Source organism: Anomaloglossus baeobatrachus, chromosome 1, assembly GCF_048569485.1.
Source record: "Anomaloglossus baeobatrachus isolate aAnoBae1 chromosome 1, aAnoBae1.hap1, whole genome shotgun sequence".
NCBI classification, from domain to species: domain Eukaryota; kingdom Metazoa; phylum Chordata; class Amphibia; order Anura; family Aromobatidae; genus Anomaloglossus; species Anomaloglossus baeobatrachus.
The window spans coordinates 522,211,167-522,227,522 of NC_134353.1; the positions used below are offsets into that span (position 1 = coordinate 522,211,167).

General features: G+C 39.8%; 1 protein-coding gene across 1 annotated transcript in view; it reads right to left on the reverse strand.

Moving 5' to 3' along the window:
• Positions 1 to 16,356, reverse strand: part of SVEP1 (sushi, von Willebrand factor type A, EGF and pentraxin domain containing 1) — a 570,842-nt gene that overhangs the window by 13,087 nt on the left and 541,399 nt on the right. Inside the window, exons 48-49 of the mRNA XM_075316174.1 lie at positions 5,292 to 5,387; positions 4,269 to 4,362 (exon numbers count right to left, since the gene is read on the reverse strand). Coding sequence (XP_075172289.1) covers positions 4,269 to 4,362; positions 5,292 to 5,387 — 190 coding nt within the window. The remainder of the gene's footprint in view (positions 1 to 4,268; positions 4,363 to 5,291; positions 5,388 to 16,356) is intronic.

Sequence of the window (16,356 nt, forward strand, 5' to 3'; positions counted from 1 at the left end):
ATCGGGTCACAGCTGCGAAGCTAAGAGCGGGCGCTGCGGAGGAGAGGGAGAGGTTAATCTCTTCATCTCCTCCATTGTTAGCCTGTGCGTATATTGCACTTCACTGGGATAACATCCGAGTGCAGTCCGATGTTTCTCTCAGATCCATAGACTTGAATAGGTGCAAGTGATATGGCTATAGCAGAAAATCACAGCATGCTGCTACTTTTCTCGCATCCAGATTCTGGATGCGAGAAAAGCTGACTAACTGCTCTGAGACCTCATTCACTAACATTGATCAGAGTGCAATGCGAGATTTTCTCGCTCATGTGAGCGCACCCTTATAGTGCTAAATCCTGCTGACAGGTTCTCTTTGACCTCAAATTATTAATTTTCACATAGGGTAACAGGAGAAAAAAGTAATATACAATTTATTGTGTAATTTTTCCTGAGTACAGGTATACTACATATGTGGTGGAAAAGGGTTTGGGCACAAGGCAGGGTTTAGCAGGGAAGGTGCACTATTTGAATTTTGGTGCACAAGATTGGCTGTAAGACGCCATCTCATGCTTGCAGTACCCCAGATCATGCCATACTACTGTCTCACAGATTTCCATATGGATTAAATAAATTAATTCTTCAAGGCTATTCTCTTTAGGTCATTCGCTGGATTTCTCCTTATTTCCATTTACCTCATTTCCTTTGGTGTGGTGAGCTCCCAATTCTATTCGAGCGAACATCCAAAGCTTAAGATACAGACTCCGGTGACACCATAAATTGTAAGTTGGCTTTTTTGCTTTTTCTTATTATAACTGAGTAGGCTTTTTTGCTTTTTCGATGGTCATTATCAAACACTGTTTGCGGGTTGCATTAACAAAAGATCACTTATAGATTCCACTGCTGGTTTTAGATTTTTTGTTTTATTATGTGTTGTGTCCTTTCTCTTGTTACCAGCACTGTAATACTTGTTTTTTGTAACTAAATAAAATATTACACAATTTCTTTACCAATTATTCGTTGTTTGCTTTTTTTTCCTCTTTTGGTTGTTCACTAATGAGGTAGCAGAATTACTTCAGACTCCATTTGATCTCTGTTCATTTGTGTGATCTGTCAGGGTTGTGACTACAGTGAACCCAGGGGAGCCTATATTGGCCCTAAAGCTGGGGCCCCTGCTCACCCTAACCCTCGAAGTACCCTCGATGGTAGGAAGGTCCAGGTTACCACCCTAAACCCTATCTCCAGTTCTTGTACCAGATGTTAGAGCCCCCCCTCCACAACCCACCCCCTGGGGGGAGTGGACAAGAACAGAAGAAAATCTTCACCAACAAAAATAGTCTCATTGGGGTTACAACATAAACAGCTACCACTCGTACACATGGCAACCACACACAAAGGAGCCTCTACAAGTGCACAAAGAGAAAACAACATAAGAAGGGGGATGGAAGCAGACAACTGGGAAACCACCATACAAGAACCAGACACACCTGAAAGTGCTGCAACAACACATATGCTGCAGCTCAAAGCACAACAGAACGAGAGAATCCCTACAGCTCCGTCCTCCTCCTGGCCAAGTCTCCAAATGATGAAAGGAAATAACCGGCACCCTCTGGTGGATGTTGAGGGCATTTATAGGACCAAGGCGTGGTCCAGACCAGAATAGTCTGCCCAGGAGTTGCTGGAAGGAAAGCTGGCATTAACCCTCTCCTCCCCAAAGGAAAGGGAATTTCATTTAATCGGCAGAGCACCACAAAACAAAGTGAGACTCTGACCCACAGCATGTCACCACAATCTGCCACTGATGCAAGTCCATGACATCATCCTTTCTAAGGTGCAAAAAAACTGTTGTTGACTGCACTTTTGTGCATGCCTAAAGAGATGAGTAAAAAGATGGACACCACTGGACCACAGGCCAGAGTTCAAAGTCACTCCGTGTGCATCACTACAGTGAATTTTCCATTGGGGATTTTGTCTGAATCACATAAACTCCAATGTTAGAGCTCAGCAAAGAGCGCAGGATAATTGGAAGCTGAACGTTACTGCAGTCCTTGGGGCGCAGAATGAACAAATCAATAACAGTTGAAGAATTGGCTTTTATTTTATTATTTTTTAAACTGTTCACCTTGTGGTAATAAGTAATACGGTAGCTTTACTCCTCAGGCCAGTACTATTACAGCAATACCAGATTTATATATTTTTTTTAGGTTTTGCTAGTATCACACTAAAAAACACTTTTTTTAAAAAAGCTTTTCTTGTATCACCAAATTTTGAAGGCTATAGTTTTTTTTATTTTACTGCTGACAGAGTCATGGTAGGGCATGCTTTTTCTGGATGAGTTGAAGTTTACTACCACTTTGGGCCACATAGTATTTTTTAATCGCTATCTATTCCAGTTTTTGTGAGGCAGAATCAAGGAGAAATAGCAATTCAGGATTTTTATTATTTCGTTATTATGTTGTTCGTCTTGTAATAAAAGTGATGACAGCTTTGTTCTTTGGGTCAGCATGAATACTGCAATACCACATTTATTTTTTGCTTTTCTTTTACACAAAAATAATTTTATAGAAAAAAAATAGTTTATGCACTGCTGTATTCGTAGAGCTACAGCTTTTTCTATTTTATATTTTTATTTTATAGCTTGTTTTTTGAGGGACAAGATGATGTTTTCAGCAATACCATGTATATTGCTTCACACTGTCATCATGGGTGACTTTAACATCCCAAATTACACTTCCCACTCAGCTGTCTCTAAACTTAATACTCACTATCTCCCTTGGCCTCATTCAATGGTTTTCCACAGCTGCTCACAAAGATGGCCAGTCTCTGGACCACATCTTCACCCGCTTCTGTTCCCTATCTAACCTCTGTACCTCACCTCTTCCATTGCCTGATCACAACCTACTTACATTCTCTTCCTTCCCCTCACCTACAACTCAATTTGCACTCTACAAACTTACACACTCTTGTAGATATCTTAGACACCTTGATTTACATTCACTCTCTGTGTCCCTTCTCCCTCTCAAAGACATAGCTTCCTTATATAATGCTGCTCCTGTATATAACACCACAATAACTACAGCTCTCGCTTTTTCCACCCCCTCATGCATACCATAACCTGCACAATCAACAGGCAACCCTGGCACACAAGCCTGACTAAAGAACTGAGGCAAGTCTCTAAAGTTTCTGAGCAGATATGAAAGAGATCCCATAGCAGTTGATCACAACATATAGGGAGGTAAACAGCCAGTGGCAGCATAGTCAAAATCCCTGGCTCAGCTCAGCTATAACTTACTACAAACTCCTGTTCCCGCATGATTGCAATGATGTAAATTTACGTTATTTTACGGCAATCCCTTCCAAACCATGATGTAAATTTATGTCAAATGTTGTGAATGAGTTAAAGGAACCTGTTGTGTTGAAAATATGTAATTTGTAGGCAAGATGTTCTAGAACAAGAGATGCTAATTAGATCAATATACCATTTTGTTGAAAAAATTTCAGTGTAACTTGTATTTTAATCATTGAAATCCCTTGTGTTTGTATTTCTATTAGTCCAGTAGGCAGTCCTAGTAAATGATTGACAGTCTTCCCTATATGAATGTGTATGCTGAGATAGCTGTCAATCACTGAGTAGGACTGCCCATTAAACTCATGAATACAAACACTAGAGATTTCAATGGAAAAATTGCAAGTTATATTGAACCTTTCTAACAAACCTAACCATCATTCTGCTCAGCTTCTCCTTCTCTATACCATGCTGGCCACAGATTAAATGCATGTGCAAGGTGAAAGGTTGCTTTTAGAGTAAGGACACATGGCAAGCAAAAGGTGGTGAGTGGAATGGGATAAAAAAAAGAAACTCGCATTCCACTCAGATGGGGTCGCTTCCATGTGCGATTTTTTTTCTCAGCCCTAATTGGACCGAGCAAACAATCGCAGCATGTTGTGGGTAGAATCCGATTTGTTTTCACTGGCAACCATACAATTCTATGGGTGCGAGAGAAACATCACACTGCACTCGCATTACACCGAAGTGCAGTGCAATAATTGCATCAGCTGGCAATGAAGGAGATAGGGAGATTAGTCCCTCCCTGTCCTCTGTGGAGGATAGCATCACGGTATGACACTTGGCTTACACTCCAGCAGAGAGGGAGACGTAAACCATTAGCATAACACATCCGATGCTCTCACATCCGATTCTAAATGCCCGTGTGTCCTTAGCCTTAAATCACACCTTACTATAATGATCACTACCATACACTGCAGCATATGGTAATTGTGACAGGACTTACCTAGAACAGTCAGGCCCTGTCCAGCTTGGTGGGCAGTTACATCTGTTTGGTCTTACACATCTACCTCCATTTAAGCAAGGGGACTGGCAAACAGCTGTAAGAAGATTTGATATAGTAAGATCAATTACAGGCTACAAATTTCTCAAAAAAATAATTGCATGTTATACTATTTCTTGTAACTAAAATATGAGTAATCCTAATAACTATGGTTATCGGACTGCAGCAAGTAACCTGAAGCGTAGTTTGACAGGAAATATCAAATGCCACAGGCCAACAACACTCAAGGGGTTGCATATTTTCTAGGCTTAAGGCCGCTTTATACGCTGCGATATTGTGACCGATATCGCTAGCGTGGGTATCCGCCCCCATCGGTTGTGCGACACGGTCAAATTGCTGCCCGTGGCGCACAACATCGTGCGGACCCGTCACACTACTTACCTGACTAGCAACGTCGCTGTGACCGGCAAACCGCCTGCTTTCTAAGGGGGCAGTTCGTTCAGCGTCACAGCGACGTCACAGCAGCGTTACTGAACCGCCGCCCAATAGAAGTGGAGGGGCGGAGATGAGCGGGACGAACATCCCACCCACCTCCTTTCTTCTGCATTGCGGGCGGGTCGCAGGTAAGGAGAGGTTCCTCGTTCCTGCGGTGTCACACGGAGCGATGTGTGCTGCCCCAGGAGCAACGAACTACATCATTACTGCAGCAGCAACCATATTCGAGAATGGACCCCCATGTCACCGATGAGCGATTTTGCACGTTTTTGCGACGATGCAAAATCGCTCATAGGTGTCACATGCAACGGCATCCCTAAAGCGACCGGATGTGTGTCACCAATTCCGTGACCCCAACGAGATCGCTTGAGAAATGTCGCAGCGTGTCAAGCGGCCTTTATCCAAAAAAATATCTTAAAGTGTCACTCTAACAAAATCATTCTGAACAAGTGTTAAAGGTTTAATAACTTTGTGGTGTTAGTCACGCTATGTAGCTACATTTGGATGTAAAGAAAAATCTCCATTACTTACCAAGATGACAGCGAGATCCAGTCCATCCATTTAAGCACTCACACTTGTATGGTGCTGTACAACGGCCTCCATTTAGACATGGCAAGATGCAAATTGCTGAGGAAGAAAACAGATTGGGGATGGATAATATCATATACCACACACAACGAGATAAAAGCTAACATTGTAAAGTAGTCTCCATGTCACATTATTATAACTTTAATGCAGTAGCCATTATTGTTTTATACTTTATTACCTGCTCTATTTGCGAGTAAATGATAAAATATACAGAATGCCAGATTTGCGTTTTTGTACGTAAAGTAGAAACATTACAACACTGTATAGAAACAGAATAAAAGAAAAAAAGTATAGGTTTGACTAAAAAAAGAAAACACACAACCCTTTCCAAACACAAACTTAGGCTTGATATTAAGAAGGATAGTACCAAAATATTCTAGGAAACCAAATTTCAAATCCTGGCTTACAATAAAAGTATGCTATTTCTTTTACATTTTCTATAAAGGGTATAATACTAATGAATAATGTGCCATAATTATTGATGGCATAATCACTTTATAGCCAGTTTCACCCACAGTTGTCCTCCTTTAAAAAAAAGATGGCATAAAAGGATTAGGCTCAACAGTACACTATTCTCTTCCTTTGTGGAAAACTCCTCAGAATTTACAGTGCTATCCATGACTATTATGCCATTTCTTATAGCATTAAGACTGGTAATTCCGAATTTTCATTTGGATGGAGAATATAATGATGGCTGGCCAAAATAACTATATTGAATTTTTCATAACTTGTGTCCTGTAAAAAAACCCTCTACTACTTGCTAACTTGATTATACAGTGGTAAAGTTTATCTATGATAAATGCTCTCATTTCATTAATTAATATTTAGAACAAATTAATTAATAAAAACTAATATTGATTGTTAATAATTATTATATATTAATAATTAATAGTTTACAACATATTATTTGCTACGGATTGTTCTCTCCCCTCCTCTTGCGCCTTCTTCCCTTTTTTATTGATTTTGCTTTTCTCCCTTTCCTACTTTGTATATGGATAGTGTCTTATCTGCAGTCTATAGATACTATGGATAACTACCTTTTGTCACAACTAATAGATGTTGCTCATATTTGTTGTTCTCATCTTTTTACATGAGCTGATGGTTTAACCGTAACAAGAGCTGGATTTACATTCTGTATTGTTGTTATACTTTTATTTACATCTGGCAATCATCTGTATCTGCAAACTGTATTGAGATGAATTATTGTCGACAGCACATCACTGTTTACACAAGGGATGAGTTTTAGGCCTGCATAAAAAATGCAATCAGCAAAGAAACAAGTATTAGCCTGTTTGTTAGCTAATTGCCGACTGTGATTTTGAATAAATGTTCCCTTGAATGTGCAGCCAATCATCAGCTTGTTTAAAAATACTTCCATAATGCAAAACACAGAGAGGGGATATCACACAATTACTGAAAAGAAAAAATTAAGGTAAAATTATATTTGGGTAGAGTGAGATGATGTGAAGAATACATGAGAAGAAGAGGATGGAGGTTCCTCAGAGGTCCACAAAGACACTGTCATGAGTCCCATGCCTGACTCTCAGTCATTGCTGGTATTCCTTCTCAGGGTTCCAGGTCATTAGGCGTTAAGTCTTGCTACCTTGCTCTGATTTACTGGTCGCTATATCCTGGCGCTGCACCTCCTTTGCTTCACCAGTAATATTTACGGCTCAGCTGCATTAGATTCCCATTTGTGACCTGTGTTCTTTCCCGTCCAATCCTGACCTCCATTTTCTCCCTGACCTGACCTGATCTGACCTCTGTCTCCCCCCCAGATCCGACCTAACCTGTGGCTCCCATCTTGTCTTTGTCACTACCTCTATTCACCTCTGGTCTCTAATCCTTCTCTGTGCATCTGTCCTTTGCCTTTTACCCAACCTCTGACCTGTGTCCCTGTTCCTGTCCTCCTCCCTGTCCTGTTTTTGTGACTTTAAGGTTCACATTTTGCCTTCTCCTGTAGCATTGACGAGACCTCCTGTTGCAGACCTGGCTTGCTGACTACTCTACTGCCCTCCAGTGGGCTTTCCAGCTTATTGTTCATTTTGGTGAGCTGCAGTGCTTCCTTTCAGGGCAGTGTTACATTATTGTGGGCTTGTTTACTACCCTATTGCCCCCTAGTGGATGGTCTGCTAACTACTCCCTGAAGCAACATTCCCTGTTTGCTTCAGTGTCTCCCATAGTACAGCATGACAGACACAGTAGATATTTATATTTACACATCTGATTTAAAGTACAAGACTTATTTTAAATAAAAGGGGCTTTACCATTGTGTGACCTGTTACTAACTTTACAATAGAACTGAACTTTGTCTTCTTAGTAACACAATAATAGCTGCAGCTCTCACATCTCTCATGAAACAATATTGCATCACTGGCTGCCTGTGAAATGGAAGCTGAAACTGAGAGGAACCTGCAGATGTGTCACATAATCATTAAGGGTAGGAGAGCAGAAAGTGGCCATTAGGCTATGTGCGCACGTTGCGTTTTTTTCCCGCGGAAACACTGCGTTTTGAACTGCAGCGTTTTCAGTGCCAAATTGCATGCATTCAGCTTCCCCAGCAAAGTCTATGAGAAAGCAAAAAAAAAATCAATGCACACGCTGTGTTTTGGATGCCCAAAATCACTGCGGAAAAAAAGCAGCATGTCACTTCTTTTGTGCGTTGTAGCTGCGTTCTCCACCCATTGAAATCAATGATGTGGGTCAAAATGCAACCAAAATGCACTTGGACTGCATTTTTGTTGCGTTCCGCATGCTTTTTTGACAAACAAAACGCAGGTCTTCAGTCTCTCTCTGTCAATGTCGGTCAATCTCTGTCTGTGGATGTTGGTGAATCTCCCTCTGTCTGTCGGTCGTTCTCTTTCTCTTTCAGTTGGTCGCTCTGTCTGTCTCTCTTTCTCTGTCGGTTGGTCTCTCTCTCTGTCTGTCCCTCTCTCTGTCTGTCGGTCAGTCTCTTCCCCTCTCTCATACTCACCGATCACCGGCTCGGCGCTGCGCGGCTGTCACACTGCTCCGGCGGCTTTCCTTTTTTGAAAATGCCAGCCGCTCATTATTCAATCTGGTATTCCCTGCTTTCCCCACCCACCGGCGCCTATGATTGGTTGCAGTCAGACACGCCCCCACGCTGAGTGACAGCTGTCTCACTGCAACCAATCACAGCCGCAGGTGGGCGGGTCTATATCGTGCAGTAAAATAAATAAATAAAAAAAAAACGTGCGGTCCCCCCAATTTTGATACCAGCCAGGGTAAAGCCACATAGCTGAAGGCTGCTATTCTCAGGATGGGGAGCGCCACATTATGGGGAGCTCTCCAGCCTAACAATATCAGCCAGCAGCCGCCCGGAATTGCCGCATCCTTTAGATGCCAAAGTCCCGGGACTCTACCCGGCTCATCCCGAATTGCCCTGGTGCGCGTGGCAATCGAGGTAATAAGGAGTTAATGGCAGCAGCCCATAGCTGCCACTAAGTCCTAGGTTAATCATGGCAGGCATATCCCCGAGATACCTTCCATGATTAGCCTGTAAGTTAAAGAAAATAAACACACACATCCAAAAAATCCTTTATTTGGATTAAAAGGCAAACAAACCACCCTCTTTCACCACTTTATTAAAATCCTCAAATACCCCTCCAGGTCCGACGTAATCCACACAAGGTCCCGCGACACTCTCAGCTCTGCTACATGAAGCTGACAAGAGCGGTCACAGACCAGACCGCTTTCTGTCAGCTCCACGCAGCAACTGAAGTGAGCCGCGTGATCAGCAATGAAGTCACAGGTGAGTTGTGGTCTTGGGTGGAGGACTCCAGCTGGCCGCGGGTAACCTGAGTGATGGCAGCGCTAATCGCGCTGCTCACTTCAGTCACTCAGGGGATTAGCGGTCACCGGTGAGTCCTTCACGGGTAACCGCTAATCAGGACGCCACACACAGACAGCCGCGGTATGACAATGAAGTCGCGTGAAGTACACCCGAGTTCACTCTCATCGTGCGACTCTGTCTGTGTGTGCTGTCAGCCGGCGTGTAGCAGAGCTGAATTGCCGGGGGAACGCACTGTCAAAAATGCATCCAAAACGCATGCAAAATGCATGGAAAAAGCATCCAAAATGCATGCGTTGAGGATGCATTTTTTTTTTTTCAAACGCAGTCCAGTCTGCCAGAGGGTGCGTTCTTTTCTGCACTGCAGAGAACACAAGGTGCGCACATACCCTTACATGTCTCACACTGGTATCTCCACTTTTATTTACAATAAGCTCTGGAGGCAGGGAGATCAGTGCCCAGCTCATAGCCTGTAACAGCTGATTTACATATAAGAAAAACATGGATTTCTCTGGAATAAAACATTAGATTACAGATATCAAGGTATCATTTTTCAGCCTCCTATGACCTACTTTCATTTAAACAAAACTAGTTTAGCATTTGAGGGCTTGTTAGATGAGCTGCTACAAATATGTCTGACATCAGAATGTTAAAAATGAGGAATTCTGCAAATGTCTCATAAGGAGGACTTAAAGAAGTTAAATAAGCTAATGATCATGATGAGAAATCTTTTGGATAGAGCATCAAAATTAGTGAGAATATAAGTTAAGCTGCAGTTTTGTTTTGTTCTAGCTCCATTCACTGTACACATCCATGTGGTGCTGCTGATTACAGCTGAGTGATCGGGTTTCTGGGTGCTGGATCCCTAACAATCTGATATTGATGTTCTAAGATAAGGATTTTGATGACCTATCCAAAAGATAATCAAAGATATGCAATCCAAAAGGAGAAGCCATCAATATCATTATCCCTTAAAACATTTTTAACTCATACAAGACTCGGTGCAATATATTTAAAAAAATAGCCTGTTATGGATGTCAGGGAAGTATATTATTATTATTATTATTATTATTATTATTTGGAAACTGGTTTAAAAAAACATAAAAAAGCACTTGTAAATAAGGTAAATGTCACCTTCTCTATTTCTCCCCAGAGGAATAGAGGAAGTGTTTTATTGACTTACAAGCCTTTGCCTGCAATAAATCCAGAATTTGTACTGGAGTCATTGATTTGCCTGTTTTCAAATAGTTTGTAGCTCTCTTGCGATGAAGAATGGCTTCTAAAATAGTTTGCTGCAACCTTTGCAAACTGTCACTTCATGCTTAAATCATTGCTAAGAAATGATACAACTGAGCATTTCAGAGGCCTAAAATACATTGCCACTCTGTCCTTCATTATGTTGCCACAAAGCATAGATATAAGCAATTGGCAATAGAAATGTTATAAATGAAGATTGTAGTTTAGTAATAAGTATGTTGTATTGTCTTATCCCACCTCAAGTTCATACTGGTAACATCTAAGGGTGGTAACAATTTTTCATAAATACACTGCATATGTGCATCTGCAGATAAAATGTTTCTACGCTCGACTTTGTACTTGATTATATGCTGAGCTTGTAGAAATTGTACATAGTATGCCTGGAATAAGTTAACCAGATAGCAACCAAGTACCGTAAACATACAGCGCTAACCATTCCCCATTGTAAATTTATGAGGCGGGATTAAAGCAATCTATCATGAGCAGGAGAAGAGAAGACAGAAGTGGTTTACTGCAGCTTCTGTCTTTTTTATTATCGACTACATAGCCCTCAATGAGCGCCATGCAGCAAACACCGAAGCATTGTGATTTGACAATGATTTGGTATGACCTGATGATCCTATGATCACCAGATCTCTGCTAGTATAATAGAGTTGCTGGTCCAAGCAACTCTGGAAGTAAAGCCTGGCTCAGCCCGCAGACAATTTTTCCCTGTAAATTTAAAACTTACAGGGAAAATAAACTTTTATGAATGCCCCAGTTATAGTGGGAAAAATGAAAAATAAAAGAAATAAATGTTCCTGAAAAAATCTTAGCTGATCTATTGGACAACAAACTATGTAAAAATATATAAATATATATAAAAGCTAAACCAAAATTTGCCCTGCAGAAAATAAAGCCTTGAACAGCAATGTCTTAGCAAAAGATAAAATTAAAAAATGATGGCTGCTGTAAAGAGAGGAAAACAATAAATTGGTCATTAAGACCCAATCAAGCATGATGTTTAAGGGATTGAATCTATTCCACTATTATTCCCATTTCTTTGCACCAAGAATAATACTTAAAATAGTTTTACTCTAATTTAAGTATTTTATTATATTAATAATAATGCAGAGGTTAGGAACATCATTACCTAGTAAAGTGTAACAGAGAACAATAGAAGAAAATCGGGTTTTTATCAGCCGCGACAATGATCACTTCACAGGTATTCAGATTAATGGATCTTTTATTTTGCACAGGTCTACGCGTTTTTGGAGTCTCAGCTCCCTTCCTCAGGACCATCAGGCATAAGAACACATCAAATCTACCATAATGGAGACGAACACAGTTTAAATACATTTGATGACATCACAGGACCGCCCCTGATAGAAAAAAATGGTGGGAAAAGGGTGCATTGCAGTAAAGCATGACACAATACAATTAGTTTCATGAATGATGTGAAAAATAAAGTCAATTATAGTAGACATGACCCACATCTCAAATCGTGATGTAATAAATTAATCAGAAATAAAAAACAATAGAACATATATATGTGTAATCATGATTATCTCTCAAAAAAATATATATATATACATCTGTGCAAGAAGGACATATGAATTGAGCCTAGAACTCACTTAAACATGTCATCGCTGGGAACCACGAAAATATAAGATAGGTAAGTGAGAGCATGAAACCACACATCCAGCCAAGTATATAGTGTTTCAGGGTGAAGAAAGAAACTCAAAATCCCCTGAATCAGTAAAAAAATTAACCACAACCAATGTTCCAGATAGAGAATCATAATAAAGATGAGAAAAAAAATTCAAGAATCAAGGAACCGCTCAATACCATGATATAGTGAGTGAGTTCAAGAGAGTTCATGAGCGTGGGAAAAAACCCCACTCCGCATGCATAGAAAGCAAGTGCCAGACCCAGAGAGGTGAAATGAGTTCAGCACCGTGAGAAAAACAAGTTACGGCGCTTGCGTTGTTCAGAGACCAGGAGCAAGTGTAGAATATTTGAACCGAGTAAATAAAAAACAGATATATAACGATCAACAGTGAATGTGCATTATCAGACTTTATAAACCTGACCATATATAATAGTCGGGGGAAAAAACATTTTTTAGAAAGGACACCTAAAGAAAGAGCAAAGAGACCTCCTACAGAACGTCAGATCAAAAATAGTATATATTAAAACGTGGCATTAGTGTAGGTGGGAAAGATGGAGACTGGGGAACAGAAAACCCGTATGTCCCGAGGGTAAGGATGCGATCCCCTGTGAAGAAATTCCAGTGACAACGGGGATCAAGGAGATGTACCGCCACCACAAAAATAGTCACAAAGAAAAACCGGAGTATAACAAAAGTGACAACCAAAGGGTGGGTGATGCAATAACTATACAATCTGTATGCCAATGACATCACAAATGGAAATATATATCATTATTAGAATTTATAATTAAAACAGAGAAGGGGGGGAGGGAAATGGAATTAAGTGTTAGAGACAATTACTGTTAATCAAAGACCAGATAAATTCTGTGTCCCAGAAAAACTTATAAATATGATACATGATGATAATAAAAGCATAAAAACAGTAGTAGACCTGGCATAAAACATAGGTAAAACCTATAAAAAACACAATAGATAAAATTAGACACAATGTTGCAGGAATAATATTAAAAATAATAATAAATAGCATTTTGACACTAAAAACATATATGAATATAAATATAAGAACAACCAGAAACATTTAATAAAATAGATCTGTGACCTCATTGAGGCCACGGGGTTTTAACGTGTTGAGCTTATAAATCCAATAAGTTTCTTTCTTATTGAGAACCTCTATCCGATTTGATATGTATGGGGGTATATGTTCAATAGGGGTGACCTTTAATTTAATTTTTTTGTCATGGTATAGAGTAGTGTGTTGGTATAGTCCATGAAGCATAAAACCCACTTTAATGTTGTGTCTGTGGGAGTTGATCCTATTATGTAGTGTCTGGGTGGTTCTCCCAATATAACGCTTATCACAATCACACTCTATCAGGTAAATAACAAAATCGGATTGGCAAGTGAGGTGTCCTTTTATCAAAAAATCCCCCCACCAGGGGCAAAACCGAAACTGACCCTCTCATGCTGGATGGTTTTACAACACAGGCAGCTTTTAGCATAACATTTATAGGAACCCATAGGTTTATTCGGAATGGAGGGCTTAAAGACATCCCTAAGCCTGCTGGGGGCCAATTGTTTTTTTAGGCTGGAGGCCCTTCGGTAAGTGATACCTAGATGGGTAGGTAGTACCTCTTTCAAATATGGATCATTGTGGAGTATATTCCAATGTTTCCTTAAGATGCTTTTGATAGTGTCCCCATCACAGCTGAAGGTAGTCAAAAAATGGGCAGAGAACCTATTATTGGAGTCAACCTCATCATCAAGGGTGTCAAAGTTTTTTTCAGTAGTAAGATCAATTTGTTTCAGACCCCTAGTGGCCTGATACGCCCTCTTAATAGTGGTGAGGGGATAATTTTTATCCAAAAATCTCTCTTTTAGGATTGAGGACTGATCCTCAAAATCCTTGTCCAAGGTACAATTTTTCCTGATCCTCTGAAACTGGTTTCTCGGTACATTCAGCAACCATTTGTCAAAGTGGTTACTAGAGAAATCAATATACCCATTGCTGTCCACTTTCTTAAAAAAGGTTTTAGTGTGGATTGTACCATTCAAGTGCGTGATGGTTAGGTCCAGGAAGTCAATGGATAAAGCAGCCACAGTGGGTGAAAATTTTAAGCCCCAATTGTTCTTATCTATAGCCCCCAAAAAGGAGGAATAGTTGCTATCAACATCATCCCAAATAATGAAAAGGTCATCGATGTATCTCTTATACACAATGACATGCTTGAATAATTCAGAGGAATAAATAAATTGTAGTTCAAACAACCCCATCACCAGATTTGCAAAAGTTGGTGCTACCTTCGAGCCCATGGGAACACAACAGCATTGACGATATAAAACTTCCTGGAAAGTGAAAAAATTGTTGTTTAAAATGAACCCCATACCCTCAAGAATGAAGTCTTTTTGTAGTGTAGGTAGCCAATCATCAATCTCAAGATATTGTTTGAAACATTCAAGACCTAACATATGTGAGATATTGGTGTATAGTGAGGCAATATCTAAGGTGATAAAAATAAAGGAATCTCTCCATACAATGTCTTTCAGGATATTAATGAGATGTGTGGAGTCCCTTAAAGGGGCCTTAAAGTGGGTTTTATGCTTCATGGACTATCCCGACACACTACTCTATATCATGACAAAAAAATTAAATTAAAGGTCACCACTATTGAACATATACCCCCATACATATCAAATCGGATAGAGGTTCTCAATAAGAAAGAAACTTATTGGATTTATAAGCTCAACACGTTAAAACCCCGTGGCCTCAATGAGGTCACTGATCTATTTTATTAAATGTTTCTGGTTGTTGTTATATTTATATTCATATATGTTTTTAGTGTCAAAATGCTATTTATTATTATTTTTAATATTATGCCTGCAACATTGTGTCTAGTTTTATCTATTGTGTTTTTATAGGTTTTAGCTATGTTTTATGCCAGGTCTACTACTGTTTTTATGCTTTTATTATCATCATGTATCATATTTATAAGTTTTTCTGGGACACAATATTTATCTGGTCTTTGATTAACAGTAATTGTCTCAAACACTTAATACCTTTTCTCTCCTCTCCCTCTCTGTTTTAATTATAAATTCTAATATTGATATATATTTCCATTTGTGATGTCATTGGCATACAGATTGTATAGTTATTGCATCACCCACCCTTTGGTTGTCACTTTTGTTATACTCTGGTTTTTCTTTGTAACGATTTTTGTGGTGGCGGTACATCTCCTTGATCCCCATTGTCACCGGGATTTCTACACGGGGGATCGCATCCTTACCCTCGGGACATACGGGTTTTCTGTTCCCCAGTCTCCATCTTTCCCACCTACACTAATGCCACGTTTTAATATATACTATTTTTGATCTGATGTTCTGTAGGAGGTCTCTTTGCTCTTTCTTTAGGTGTCCTTTCTAAAAAATGTTTTTTCCCCCGACTATTATATATGGTCAGGTTTATAAAGTCTGATAATGCACATTCACTGTTGATCGTTATATATCTGTTTTTTATTTACTCGGTTCAAATATTCTACACTTGCTCTTGGTCTCTGAACAACGCAGGCGCCGTAACTTTTTTTTCTGATGGTCCTGAACTCATTTCACCTCTCTGGGTCTGGCACTTGCTTTCTACGCATGCGGAGTGGTTTTTTTTCCCACGCTCATGAACTCTCTTGAACTCACTCACTATATCATGGTATTGAGCGGTTCCTTGATTCTTGAATTTTTTTTCTCATCTTTATTATGATTCTCTATCTAGAACATTGGTTGTGGTTCATTTTTTCACTGATTCAGGGGTTTTTGAGTTTCTTTCTTCTCCCTGAAACACTATATACTTGGCTGGATGTGTGGTTTCATGCTCTCACTTACCTATCTTATATTTTCGTGGTTCCCAGCGATGACATGTTTAAGTGAGTTCTAGGCTCAATTCATATGTCCTTCTTGCACAGATGTATATATATTTTTTTTGAGAGATAATCATGATTACACATATATATGTTCTATTGTTTTTTATTTCTGATTAATTTATTACATCACGATTTGAGATGTGGGTCATGTCTACTATAATTGACTTTATTTTTCACATCATTCATGAAACTAATTGTATTGTGTCATGCTTTACTGCAATGCACCCTTTTCCCGCCGTTTTTTTCTATCAGGGGCGGTCCTGTGATGTCATCAAATGTATTTAAACTGTGTTCGTCTCCATTATGGTAGATTTGATGTGTTCTTATGCCTGATGGTCCTGAGGAAGGGAGCTGAGACTCCAGAAACGCGTAGACCTGTGCAAA